Consider the following 13,770-nt stretch of genomic DNA (forward strand, 5'->3'; position numbering starts at 1 on the left):
AAACAGAAACAAGTCAACCTAGAGAAAGGCCTAGCTGTCAAGAACTAGAAAGGCTGCCTTAGCCCCTGGTCCAATAAACTTTGTGACTAGAGCAGGGCTCCACTTCCATTAGGAGATAAAAGAGTTGAAGAGAATTAAGGAACTGTGACAAGCAAGGCACTTATAATGAAAGTCTATGGGTTAGAGGGGCATGGAAATGCCCAGAGACCCAATCCAGGTATGTGAGATGCCAGGCTTGGTGCAACAAGGTTGACTTTAACCACGAGACGTGCATATGGTGTGCTTTATTGCCAGACTAAGGTAGGTTCAAAGCCCTATAACTCTATAGAAGTACAAGTCTGGAGCAGGCAACAAAATAGAATTCAACACATGATCCATATTAAGGTGGGTATTGCTGGTCATTTGGCCCAGTAACCAGAAGAGCTGACCTACCCTGAATTACCACATGGACCAGCACTATTCTGAATCTCAAGACGGGGCCAAGGCGGGTACACCATGCTTAGCCTCTGCAGTCTCAAAGAATATACTGTTTTGAGTCCTAGGAAGTAAGGGGGAGTCAAAACTCAAAGGAACCTTCTATAACTTTTCTTGCTTATTATTGAATATAATTTTAGTATTAGAAAGATTTGGGGGTAGGGGCGATGGGTGGATCGGTCATCAAGTATTTGACTCTTGATTTTAGCTCAGGTCATGATCTCAGGGTTCACCAGCTTGAGCCCTATGTCAGGCTCTGTCCTGCGTCGGCAGAGAGCCTGCTTAGAAGTCTTTCTCCTCTCTCTGCCCCTACCCCACATGTGTGCACACATTCTCTCTCTCTCTCTCAAAATAAATGAGTAAACTTAAAAAAAAGAAAAATTTGAAGATATACCACTTGGGTGAGTATGCGATCTGGTGAGCAGTGAAACATCTTGGGTACAGTTCCGAGTTCTAATATACAGTCAGTATTGCCACGCCCATAAAGCAAGTTTCGCTAAGTTCCACATACGTACAATTTTCAGATGAGATAAAAGTCTCATGACATCCGCCATATCCGCCAGGATGAGTAAGCGCGTCACAGCCGAGAGCAAAGCCCTTGCCGCCCGCACCATGGTGCCACGCTTCACCGATGAGCACGGGTCATCAGCAAACTCTGAAGAGGCGATGCGCATTGTCTCCCCTGGAAGACAAAGATGGAGAGGCGGTGGGTAGACGGGAGGCTCAGAGGCTGGCAGTCATAAAGATGCGTGGATGGATGATTATTGTTCTTATTGCAAAATCACCATGAACAGGAGGAATTCCTGCCGCTCTCCATCGCAGCCCAATGCATCAGTGCACATTGGACAGGGGCTGTGGACAAAATAAGGTGCTCGTTTCAGACAGAAGTGTGAAATTATGCTTTAATCATCAGTAAGGAATATATCTAATTCAATGTGTCTAATAGTTGAGATGAATTTGCCCTGACCTTAATCATTCTCACATTTCATTTCCCTTGGAGCCAATGGTATTTACTAGGCAGCTAGTTGAACTTACTGACAGTTGAGGTGCAAAATTAACTGCTCCAGAGGAATGAAACTAAAACCTTGGACTCATTAACACTGTACTCTTAATTGTGCTAGTCAGTGAATAACAGACTACAGAGATACCCCAAATATAATCTTTTAATACCCTGCTAAGAAGCTATTCTGTCATATAGAGAGCATTTAGAAGAGAATGGAACCAATCCAACAAACGCTGATTAAGCCTGTAGTATGTCAGATGTTATCAAGCTCTGGAATTACAGAGGTGACTGAGGACACCCTGGTCTCAAGGAGTTCACCATCTAGTAAGGAAACATGATGTAAATACATACTCATAATATCTATGACTACATACCACCACAGGCTTATGATTAAGAACAAAGGCAAAGGAGGGGGAGTGATTGACTTATTTAGTGTGAGGCTGGGAGAAGTTGTCAACACCAGTGGGCTTTGAAGATCGAAGACGTGCTCACCAGCAAGACAGTGGTGGGAACAGCACCCTCGGCTGCATGAACGCTGTGTGAGGCTCTGAAACCTAGAGCAGGATGCTGAGTGTGAGGAGCTACAGTCACGTGGGAGGCGTGGGGAGGAAGGGGTTTAGAGAATAGAGGTGGCAGCGTTTGGAAAGCCGTGAAAGAGATCTGAACTGTATCCCCAGCAGAGAGGCAAGTGACGTTAATAGATCTTTATTTTGGCTACATCACATAAAATCAAGTGCAGGGGACAAGCTTAGGGCAGAGACACTAGTTATTAGGGCAAGTGCATGGCAGTAGAAAAGCAGCAGTAATGAGGGCCTGGACCAGGGAAACAGAAATGGGATACAGAGAGGAAGAAGCTATTAATGAGATCTGTGTTCAAGAATGACCCGATTTGGGGACTGATCAGATGTGGAGGCCAGAGGGAAGGCAAAGTGTTTGGTGAACACTGAGAATGTGTACAAAGGGACGCAGGAGGAGGAAACGGAGGAGCTCACTCACTGACTAGGCTGAGACAGGTCTCCTATCAGTGGACTGCATATCACCTGGGGTAAAGAGGCCTAGGAAGCAGCATCGTGAGGCTTCACATAGCAGAGCATACACGGGGGCAATGAAAGCTTCTTCAATAAACTTGAAGACTAGAGTTAATGTGACCAATTATTTAATTTAGGGTAAAACAATTCATTCAGTATCTGTTATAGAAATGATGACTTCTCATCTATTGATCAAAATCTAGCTCACTGAAATAAGGTCAATTGTATCACTGAAAGACTGTGTCCTAAGACAGAAGAGAACAAAAACAAAACAAACCACTCCTTTCCATTTCACAAGCAGAACAGGATAGAATGTAATTCACTCAATGTTATAGTTATTCAAACCCTCAGAGGGATACTTTTCATGCTTGGGAAATGGAGGCATGCCAGGAAATATATTGCACTGTTAGATCTTGAAAAGAGGCTACTGTCTACAGTAAGCATATTATATAACTGTCCAGCCTTATCTCAATGCCTATTCACAAACAAACAGTCTGATTAACAGCATGGGGAGACATGTAATAATTCACTACCATACTGGCACAAAGGTGAATTTTCAAGGTGTCCGGCCCTTGGGGACTAAATAAACTTTAAGGTGGAGGCTGGCAATTAGGAGATACATTTTTAATTCAGGTGTCCCACCCTTGCTACAAAATTGCATAAACCTCTTGCTCACTGCCTGAACCCTGAAAAAAAAAATGCACTGGCAGATATCTGTGCTGTGGAAGAAGACTATCTCATTCTTACTCTGCATAGTGCAGCGGGAAAGAACATCCACAGTGGTAGGCAAATCTAATGAAATATTGAGAAGGTCACCATGTCTAAAGATGGACAAATTTGTATATGGTATCATGGGCAGAGTAGCTGCTGTTGGAATGAATCTAAATCTACTCATTCAAGAAAAGGGAAGATTTATTCTGCATCTGAACCTAGTGAGTAACATGGTTGAACCCAAATTCTGCAAGTGAGATTGGTTTATGAGCCACAATAATAGTAGGCCCCTCAGGTAGGGCTACTCTCTACACAAAAGGCCCTCTGAGGTGAGCCCAGCTGCACCCCTCAGCAGGAGGAGGAGCCATACCTCATCGAACTAATATTCAAATACAGGTTTTTATATAGAGGGTCAGTATAATGGCAATTAATCTAGATGCTGGCCATTCAGTTAGCAATGCTGCTTCAAAGCTGAGTAACACATAGCAATATAGAACTCTTACATGAAGCTAATCAAACTGTGGCCCCCAGCAGACACCCTGGGAAGGAGCTCTGAAGTTGTCCATGAGAGACTAGAGGAGGGAAGGAAAGAGATTGAGAGGAGAGAGACCCACATTAGTTAACGTGACTCTGCAGGCAGAAATCTCATGCTCAATTCTGAGATTATTCTAAGATAAATAGAAGATGATTTAATTCAACTTAAAATAAAACTAAACACTCATTTTAAACAGGTACAAATGATTTCATGTTGTTACAGATTTTAAAGGTGAGGCAATCTGAAGTCAACTACGACTTTAATGCATTTTATTTCCCTGTAGTTTTAAGATTACTGAATTAAAATGGAAATCTATATTATGCAATGATAAGGGAATTTATCAGGATAAAATTAGCTTTTTTCCCAGGGAACTACTTTTTCTAGAAGACTAAAATATTTAGGTAAGAAACAGCATGCATGTGTAGGAGAGGGAAGGGATCAATGAAGAGAGGATAATAGATCTGCCTTTTTAAGAAATATATACCATTGTATTCAATCTCAGTTACTTGATATAGACCTAGACTCACAGCAAATTTTCTATAGTAAAGCCTTTGATCTCCTCAAGCCACTACCACCTGCTGGAAGGAAGAAAAATTAACATCTCCAAGTAAGTGACCAAAGGGAAATAACAATATATACGGAGTGCTTCTATACAAAGGTTTATTTATTACGTAAGTATTGTTCTAAAAACCATACGCATATTAACTCATAAAGGAGAAGTAATCTTCAAAATCACAAAGAGCTAGCATCACACCCTGATGCCACACCAACTGTTACCAAAAATGAGAGCTTGGCAATTATTCAACCTTTGTGTTTCAGTCCCCTCAACTACAAAACAGGGGCGGAAATAATGAGAGCTTCCTTGTGGTTAATGGTTAGAAGTGATACAGTCAAAGCACCCATCACAAGACTTTACTGGTAATGGGCACTTACTCATTACTGTCATTAATATCACTGCTCCACTAACACTGGGATCCTCTCCCTTACAAAAACAGTTCATGAACTCCTGGTTAAAGGTCTGGAAGTACATATTTTCATCAATTCCATTCCTGTGTACACAATAATTTAGAAGCAAGAAAACATTTGCCCAATAAAAATATTTATTGTTTTAAGGCAGAAAATAACTCCTCTCCAAAATGGTCCTAGTGCTTGGCTTTCACACTGGTGCTCATTCTGGTTCCTATGCTACCCTGGAGGTCCCGGGATGGATAGATAATTGTGCATAAGCTTAAGATAATATCTACTCAAATGTGGAATGATGCAGGATGCTAATAATAAATAGAGAGGGGGATAACATGCAGAGGACAGAGTCTCAGGAGTAGAAAGTCATTTTGGAAGCAGACTATGAACCAAAATAGCATGAATACCATGTGGTGCATCCTTTGAAGGGAGAGCCTGTATGTAACAAAAGCTCTCTTTAAATATCTGACAGATGAACTACTGGAGAGTTGTGACAAGTGAGGGAAAAGGGTATGGTGAAAAGCTGGATTCAGAGAGTGTTGAGCTGTCTTCCAGAAAGTTCTCTATGCCCATATGTTTAACCAGCAGTTATCATATGTAATATCTGCAACTGTATATTCTCCTTCGTCTAATTATATAAATTCTCCTTTAGAATTACACGGATTTTTCTTTGCTTAATTATGTAAAGTACCTGGGATATACTGATGGTTCATGTTCTTGATATTTTCCCATTTAGACTTCCTAGAGAAGATGAGAAATAAAGAACAAAAGTTCCAACCCTCTTAGCTATAACTTGTTCCCTTTTCACAATAACCTATGGCTGCCTCAGAACCTTTTTCATACATATTTTCCTCGAGGTACAAACCTTAGAAGATCCTGAAAAATGGATCCTTTACAGCAGTGTAGAAAATGCAATGTATTTTAGAGAAGAAAGATTAGTAAAGTCTAATACCTGACCACTGCCTCACCAACTCTTGGCTGGTTCTGCTCCCCAAACTGTACATTTTCACTGAGCCACACACTCAGTGAAGGAAGAGACACAACAGAATTTTAAAATGATAATCGAGTGGACAGTGCATATCTTCTGAATGTTTTATCATTTTGACTATGTTGTAGAATCTGTAAAGTAATGCACTGTTTAAAATCCACTTACTGCTATGCTTATCTTCATTTTCAAAGCATGGTTGGAAATACATATCTTCACTTGAGATAAAGCAAATGAAATGATAAACGAATAGTCAATGCAGGGAGCATCTATCTATATGCTAAATGGGATGCTGCCCAATTCATGAACTGCTCAATAAAGCCAATTAGATCTTCCAATTAAAAACAAAACAAAACAAAACCAGGAATGGTCAATGTAGAGAACATCATGGAAGTTACAATATTCCCAGACAAGATAGTGACACATTACATTAGGTCTCTTGACTCCTTTTTCGAAGACAAAGGTAAGCACTCCCTTGATAGGAATTATCCAGAGTTGGTTGGTGTACAGTTGAACTAACTGCATGAGTAAATACTGAGGAATATTCCCTTCTGGGCTTATTTCAGCAGCAAGTATATGGTGCCCACAAGGTTACTTTCATTTTAAGGTTCTATCAGATTGTGTCTATTCAGACTTAATATTTTAACATGAGCTGTTTTGTCTCTTTCTTAGTAAGAACAGTCTTTCATTTAGAGCGCATGGTGTGCCAAGTTCTATTTGAAGAGTTTTATATGTTATAATTCAATTACTGCTCAAGAGAACCTGATGAAGTAAACACTTGCATTTTCAGCATTTGTACCTGAGGAAATTGAAGAAAGAAAAGGAAGATTACTTGCCTAAGGTTAAACAGCTGGTAAGTGGTAGAGCCACCACTGAAAGTCAGTCTGGCTTTAGGGTCTATGCTATTAACAACTATAATTTAGAAATAACTTTAAAATTCTACTTACTGAATTAAAATTGTTTGTTTACATATTTCCATCTGGATCTGTAATATGAGTTAGAAATTTGTACACTATTTTTTAATTTTTTTATGGTTTATTTATTTTTTAGACAGAGAGAGACAGAGTATGAGTGGGGGAAGGGCAGAGAGAGAGGGAGACACAGAATGCGAAACAGGCTCCAGGCTCTGAGCTGTCAGCACAGAGCCTGATGTTGGGCTCGAACCCATGAACCATGAGAACTGACCTGAGTCAAACTCAGACTTAACCAACTAGGCCACCCAGGTGCCCTGAAATTCATACACTATTTTATTCAGTTAGCAGAGTATTATGAGGAAGGAAGGAAGGAAGGAAGGAAGGAAGGAAGGAAGGAAGGAAGGAAGGGAAAGGAAGTAGGTTGGAGGGAAGAACTAAATAAAGGTATTTCTCCAATTATTTCCAGGCTCCAATATTCCCTATTGCCTCTAATCAAGGCTGAATTATGGCTGCCAATGCTGCATAATTTCTATCTTCAACCCTTTCCCAAGACCATATGTTTGATCAGGGTACAAACCATAACTGCAGCACATTGATTTCATTATTCCTAGCACCTAACATCTATTTGACAGTGTACAGTCACTCAATGAATGTTGGGAAGAGCAAAGGAAGGCCTACCTGGCACTTCATGTTTTAAAACATATCCAAACGCTGCTAAGGCAAGAAGAGAGGACAAAATCCTGAATACTACGAACTTATCAGTGACCTAATATGAGTATTTTCTTCCATTTGTTTTAAGTTGGTCTTGTGAGTTCAGCCAGCAGCAGGGTGGCTCTAACATTTGAGAAAAGAAGGTGATAGAAGTAGTCTCTCCTTTGTTTTGCTCACATGAGCATTTGCTACCAAGAGGGAAAAAGTCCTAAAACTTTTTTAGAAACAATCAAGAACTTAAGAGAGCAATGTGTGCCTTTCACCCCAGGGTGGTTATGACTCAAATCCATGATTGGGATGAAAGGTCGACAATCAGAATTTTTCTCTGAGGCTCAGGGATGATGAAATTATGTATTTTCTCAAGCAAAATCTGCATTAAAATAAGTGACCTCCTGCAGATCCTGTCACTTCTAGCTCTGAGCATCTATAGCATTGCTGGCAGAGTTCATGTCCTTCTGTTACCAAAAACAAACTAATCTTTGGCCTAAATATGCAAACAAAGCCTTATATGAATATATATGGTTATATATATATGCATTATATATTCATACATATTATGCATGCTATAATCTTGTATAATTATAATAATTATGTGGTATGCCAATAATATACAATTATAATGTTAAATAAATATATATGCATGTTATATAATTATTATAGATTTAATGTATATTAATACACAATTATACTATTAAATTAATGAACATAGTAATGTTTAATAAATAATACTTATGTAGATAAAGAGAAAGTATCATGCAAACTACATAAAAACAATGTAATTATGGGCGCCTGGGTGGCTCAGTTGGTTGTGTCTGACTTCTGCTCAGGTCATGTTCTCGTAGTCTATGAATTTGAGCCCCATGTCAGACTCTGTGCAGACAGCTCAGAGCCTCGAGCCTGCTTTGGATTCTGAGACTTCCTCTCTCTCTGCTCCTCCCCTGCTCATGCTCTGTGTGTCTCTCTCTCAAAAATAAATAAGCATTAAAAAATTTTAAACATGTATGTATTATAAAATAAGAATTCTGCTTTCTCCTTTGTCATTCCACCAAGGGTAGTAGACTCTGTGGGCTCTTTATCCTTCTTCATTTTTCCAAGCAATTCTGAGCAAACAAGAAATTACATGGAAAGTGACAGAAGGCTGATGGTTCCATTGTCCCTGACAATGGACAAGTGACATTAAGACTTGAGAATTTCTGATCGGGGTAGCACCTCTTCAGTCGTGTCCAGCACCTTACTCTCACCATACATATAAAGATACAGAACTAAGTGGCAACTGACGTGTGGGCGGTCAGGTGGCTGGGTGGGGCCAGCAACCCAGTCACCTGACATCCCAATCAGGGGCTCTGGGTATAGCCCCAACATGGTTGGGAGACCAACAAAGTACCGTATGACAAAAGTAAATTAAAGCTTCCTCCGCATCTAACAAAATCCCAAAACACCCACATGGCCTAGCTATAGTCCTGCCTCAGTGGCACAAGGAGCTCCAAAAACAACCATGCATCCCCATTCAGTCCGGCCCTGTGTTCTTTTTTTTCAAAGTGGGTAATTGAGTCTCTTCCAATGCAATTTTCCCCCTATCAAGATATGTTCAGTATGCAAAAGGACTACAAGTGCCAGTAATTTATGATTAAGTGTATTGAATGTTATGAGCTATTAAACATTGTTAGTGATAGTAATGTGCCACCCTGCAGAAGGCACAGATCATTAAGCGTATGGATTTTAATTATTTCAGCTGTAGCCTTTTCCTGTATTGGGAGGAGAGGGTATAGGGTAATTTTGCATTGTTGCAGCCAGAAAGATTATCATGTACAACATGGCATACTTCACAAACGAGACCTTTGCAAGGACCTTTTAAATATAGCAAAAGCCATATTCCACAAAAATGTGATTATTGTCTGGGACTTAAATTCAGTAAAAGACCATAAACTTGGAATCATTAAACAGTGATGTGATAAACTTAAGAGAAAAATGGAGTGCGAAGGATCAGTATTGAACCCAATGTCAGTTGATGTTTTTATAAAACAAAGGTAAAAGAAACTGATGCACATGTAAATTTCACTGTACAATAAATTTGTTTCTGAAATAAGTGTACTATATCAAATATATAATTAAAGAAGGCTTCTTGTAAGTTGGTTTGTAAAGCAAATAAGAAGCCAATGAATTATATTTTGTGTAACACCAAAATTTCAATAACCCTGTATATATAAGGCAAGTCTGTCTATAAAAGGCATATTTCTGACTTATTTATATTCGTAAGTCAATAATTGTTTCTATTGATCAATATCTTTATTCTCTTATAACTATGACCAAAAATCAAAACCCACTGAAATGTCAATAGACTGAAATAGTTGAAATGAGGTGTCAAAAACCTTTAGTGTGTTGAAGAAAGAAAGAATACCACAACTGGCATCTACATTGGACAGCAGAGATAAAACGATCATCAAAAATACCAGCAGGCTCAACATTTCAACATGCAAATGTAGAGGACGTTTTTGTTTCTTCTGGCTAATTAAGACGCTGTATAAGGAATGGTAGAGTAGGGAGGTGGAGGGAGAACTTAATATTCAAATTCCAGAATTTAAGAATACCTTTAGAAGACATTACGCAGCCTAAATCTTAGTAGATGCAAAATCCAGGTGTGACCTCTAGGAAAGAAATTCTCTTTCTCCCTAAGAAACCATCTAATTTGAGATAGCTGTGACTGTTAAAATTATTCCTTCAACTACTTGGTCTTTGATATGTTATTCTGAACCATACATAAAAATATAATCCCCTACTCAGTAGGACAGATCTTAAGAAATTAAAAAAAAATGTATTCATTTATTTTGAGAGAAACAGAGACAGCACAGGTGGAGGAGGGGCAGACAGAGAAGGACACGGAGAATCCCAAGCAGGCTCTGCAGCACCAGCACAGAGCCTGACATGGGGCTTGAACCCACAAAACTCTGAGATCATGACCCAAGCCGAAATCAAGAGTTGGACACTTAACCGACTGAGACACCCAGGCGCACCAAGAAATTTTTTTTAATGTCCTTTAAAGAGAAGGGAAATGTCAACACAAACGTTCATCAGCCCTTGTCCAAGAACTAATGCTGCATTCGGATTATGAAAAGAACATAAATAAATGAACAAACAACTCCCCACAGGTTTCCAAATGTTAAATACCTACTAACTAGTCATTCAACTCAAGATAATTTGTTTGTACATGACCTTTTAAGCAAATTAATAGCGTTAGCATGAACGGTGTTGCCAATCAGCTTTGGAGGAGATAAGCCTGGTTTCTGGCAAGTTGTGAAAACAATTAGTAAGATGGATAATAATTGATAACTGGTCACTCTGATCTATTTCAGGATCTAAATTACTATATATATTTGAAAGATATTAAATATAAGTTCGGTGCTGGGGCCCAAGTCTTCAATTTCAGAGGGGAGAAGATAAGTATCAAGAAACTTACATGACTTGCTCAAGATTAGAGTGCATTAGGGGCAGAGTCCATATCAGCAGCTAGATCTCTACTCTCAGTTTGGATTTGCTACAATTTACCACTGGTATATTTCTTTAGAAACATTTTGTTTTTGATAGGGTTTCAAAAATTGACTGTCCTCAAGTTAGCCCATATAATTTAAGCCTTTTTATATCAGTTTCAATGTCTTAATACTATGCTTATGTGCAAATGTATCTATAAGTTTCTGTAGTTTTGAGGTACCTCAAAATTGTCATTAGTACAATGAAATAATACTTGCATCACTGATTTCCTATCAGCTAAAATATAAATGCAATGAAATGTAAATGGGAAGTATAATAAAGGTACATCATAAAATTTACATCTTATAGGCTACAGGTAAATAAACTATGCTTAAGATTGCTATGCTGTAAAATAACAAGCCAGCATAACTTTTCTAAAGTATTCTTTGGCTAAACGCAACAAAGGAACAATCCTCATAATGAGAAAATTTGATTCAAGAGAGAAAATTCTACCACACGTTTCAAAATTAGAAGCCAAACAAACAAGACTCCAAGTAATTGGTATTATGTATCTGGTAAATAGTGCTATAAAATTACAGCTCACTTAAAACATATTTTAAAATACAACATGGAGAAAACTGTCTTCACTGGTTTGAGGATGAAAAAACAAAATGATCAGATTCTAAGATGTAAATGGTACCATCTTCGCTTTAATTTCTGAACTGCCATTGATTTTCCAGTCACCACAGAGGAAAAGCAGTTTCTTAAATGTGATTATAGCCACGAGTCTTTACTCAACTGACAGGAGACACCAATGGTATCCTTTTTCTGGTTCCTATATTAAAAGGGCAAGGAAGAAACTACATTTAAATCAACATCAGTATATCAATTGTAAGAAAACATAGCCAACAAAAATGAATTTGTTCAGCATGATCTGGCAACAGGTAATGAACAAAATTGTTTTAAGGTAACTCAAAACCCTAAATCCAAAAAAAAAAAAAAAAAAAAATTGCCAAAATGTGCTAATCAAAGCTTTCTTCACTTCTATGATCAATAGGCTTGTCACTAGGTTCATGATGGTCTCAGACAGACTTCTCTCTTTCCAACTCAAAAGTACAATTTTTTAAAAATAAGTGAAGTAAAGTAATAACAAATATCAACCTTGACAGGGAAAAATGTGCCAACAAGGTAATGTGTAGCCTTAAGGGTGAGGGACATTTGGGTGACTAGAGGTAGGAGAGTGACAGTGCTATCCATACTGCCTTAGTGTAGGGTTGATCATATGATTATAACTGTAAATGTGTGTTTGTGTACAAAGTATATAACAAATTATATATCATTTCATTCATCCTTTTATTCATTTAATAGTACTTGTTCAGTACCTGCTCTGTGGTAGACACTTGCTAGGTTTCTAGATATTCAAGATGAAGTCACAATTTCTGCCCTCTACTTATTTGCAGCCTGATTTTTCTGAACTAGCAAGCGTCATCTATAGAACGTCTGCAGAGAAATGACCACTCAGTGAGCATTTGGAAATTCAAGAAAGCAGCAGCTTAATATTAGGAAGTTGGGAATCCTGAATCTATATCTATGCTTAGTCAGCTACAATAGTAAATAAAGGTGGATGGCCAAAAAGTATTTGTGCGTGCGTCCGTGTGTGTGTATTTCTCTATCAATCTACTTGTCTGTTTATCCATCCATCCATCCATCCATCCATCCATCCATCCATCCATCCACTCACACTCCATCTAGGTGTGTGAGATGGAGATTAAGTTTTTCTTCCTTTATCCATATAATGGGTAACTTTTAGCCTTAACTGTAAGAGCTAGCAGAGACCAACTGCTCACTGCCAATACCCTCCTGCAAATCCATTAGAGGACTAAAGGCAAAGACTATAGATCAGAGTATCTCAGATAAATACACCCTTCATCATTAATTAATTCCTTGGCCTCATATTGAGCAGATCTGGATCAACAGTAAGATTCTGGGGCCTTTTTAACCTCTTGACATCAAGCCCTAAATGAAAAGTGGGCTTGATAGGTTTAAGACCCTGGGCTGATTCAGTTTTCTACTAAGATTTCTGAAGGAAAGAAACTCTATCTTGTACACCAGTTTCATGAAATTGAAGGGCACTGTAGAGAGAGAAATGAAAGAATGATTACAGAAAATCAATGAATTTTAACCTTTTCTCTCCTTCCACTGGAAAATAGAATCCACCAACTTATTCAAAATAATGCAGGGTATGCAAAATGGAAGGAAACGTAGGACAATTCTCTTAAGTATGCTAGTTATATATTTTTTAAAATGTTTTAATGTATATTTTTATTTTTGAGAGGGGTTGGGGGGCGCAGAGAGTAAGGGAGACACAGAATCCAAAGCAAGCTCCAGGTTCTAAGCTGTCAGCACAGAGCCAGACTCAGGGCTTGAACCTACGAGCCATAAGAACATGACCTGAGCAGAACTCAGATGCCTAACCAACTGAGCCACCCAGGGACCCTGCTAGTCATATTTTCAAATGATATGTTCAATTTTTTTTTCTTCAACTTCAGACACTTTATCTTATAAGCATAAAATTTAAAGCAAGGATCCAACTGTTAAACTGGAAAAAACATAGAACAAATATACTCTTCTCTGTATTTCCAGACTTTTTGGATACTCTCTGGTGTGTTAACAGTTACAGCCATTCTCAGATTCTCTGGCCAGTTTCAAAATGTTTCTGCCTCTTGAATGCTGCTCACAGGCAAAGGGAGAGGGAGCCCATTCTGTGCCTCTTAGTGTTTATTTACTTTAAAATAAAAGTAGAAAATGGTGATAAATGACTTGAAAATTGCACTACACATACTTGCCAATGAAAGAAGGTGCACAGTCCCTCAGTAAACAGGTTTCTCATGACAAATTAATAAACTCATATTGGGAGTATAATTTAACCTCCCATGGAGGTCTGCCTGTAGGGAGAGAATATTCTGTTCATGCTGATGCTAGTA

The 13,770-nt window shown here is 38.6% G+C and overlaps 1 protein-coding gene across 4 annotated transcripts in view; it reads right to left on the minus strand.

Annotated features, from left to right (window-relative positions):
- Nucleotides 1–13,770, minus strand: part of CTNNA2 (catenin alpha 2) — a 957,624-nt gene that overhangs the window by 756,138 nt on the left and 187,716 nt on the right. For all 4 annotated transcript variants that reach the window (XM_077761685.1, XM_077761684.1, XM_077761683.1 and 1 more), the window contains exon 3: nt 990–1,156. In XM_077761685.1, the coding sequence (XP_077617811.1) occupies nt 990–1,156 (167 nt within the window). The remainder of the gene's footprint in view (nt 1–989; nt 1,157–13,770) is intronic.

Source organism: Crocuta crocuta, unplaced genomic scaffold (genome assembly GCF_008692635.1).
Source record: "Crocuta crocuta isolate KB4526 unplaced genomic scaffold, BGI_CrCroc_1.0 scaffold348, whole genome shotgun sequence".
In the NCBI taxonomy this organism is placed as follows: Eukaryota; Metazoa; Chordata; class Mammalia; order Carnivora; family Hyaenidae; genus Crocuta; species Crocuta crocuta.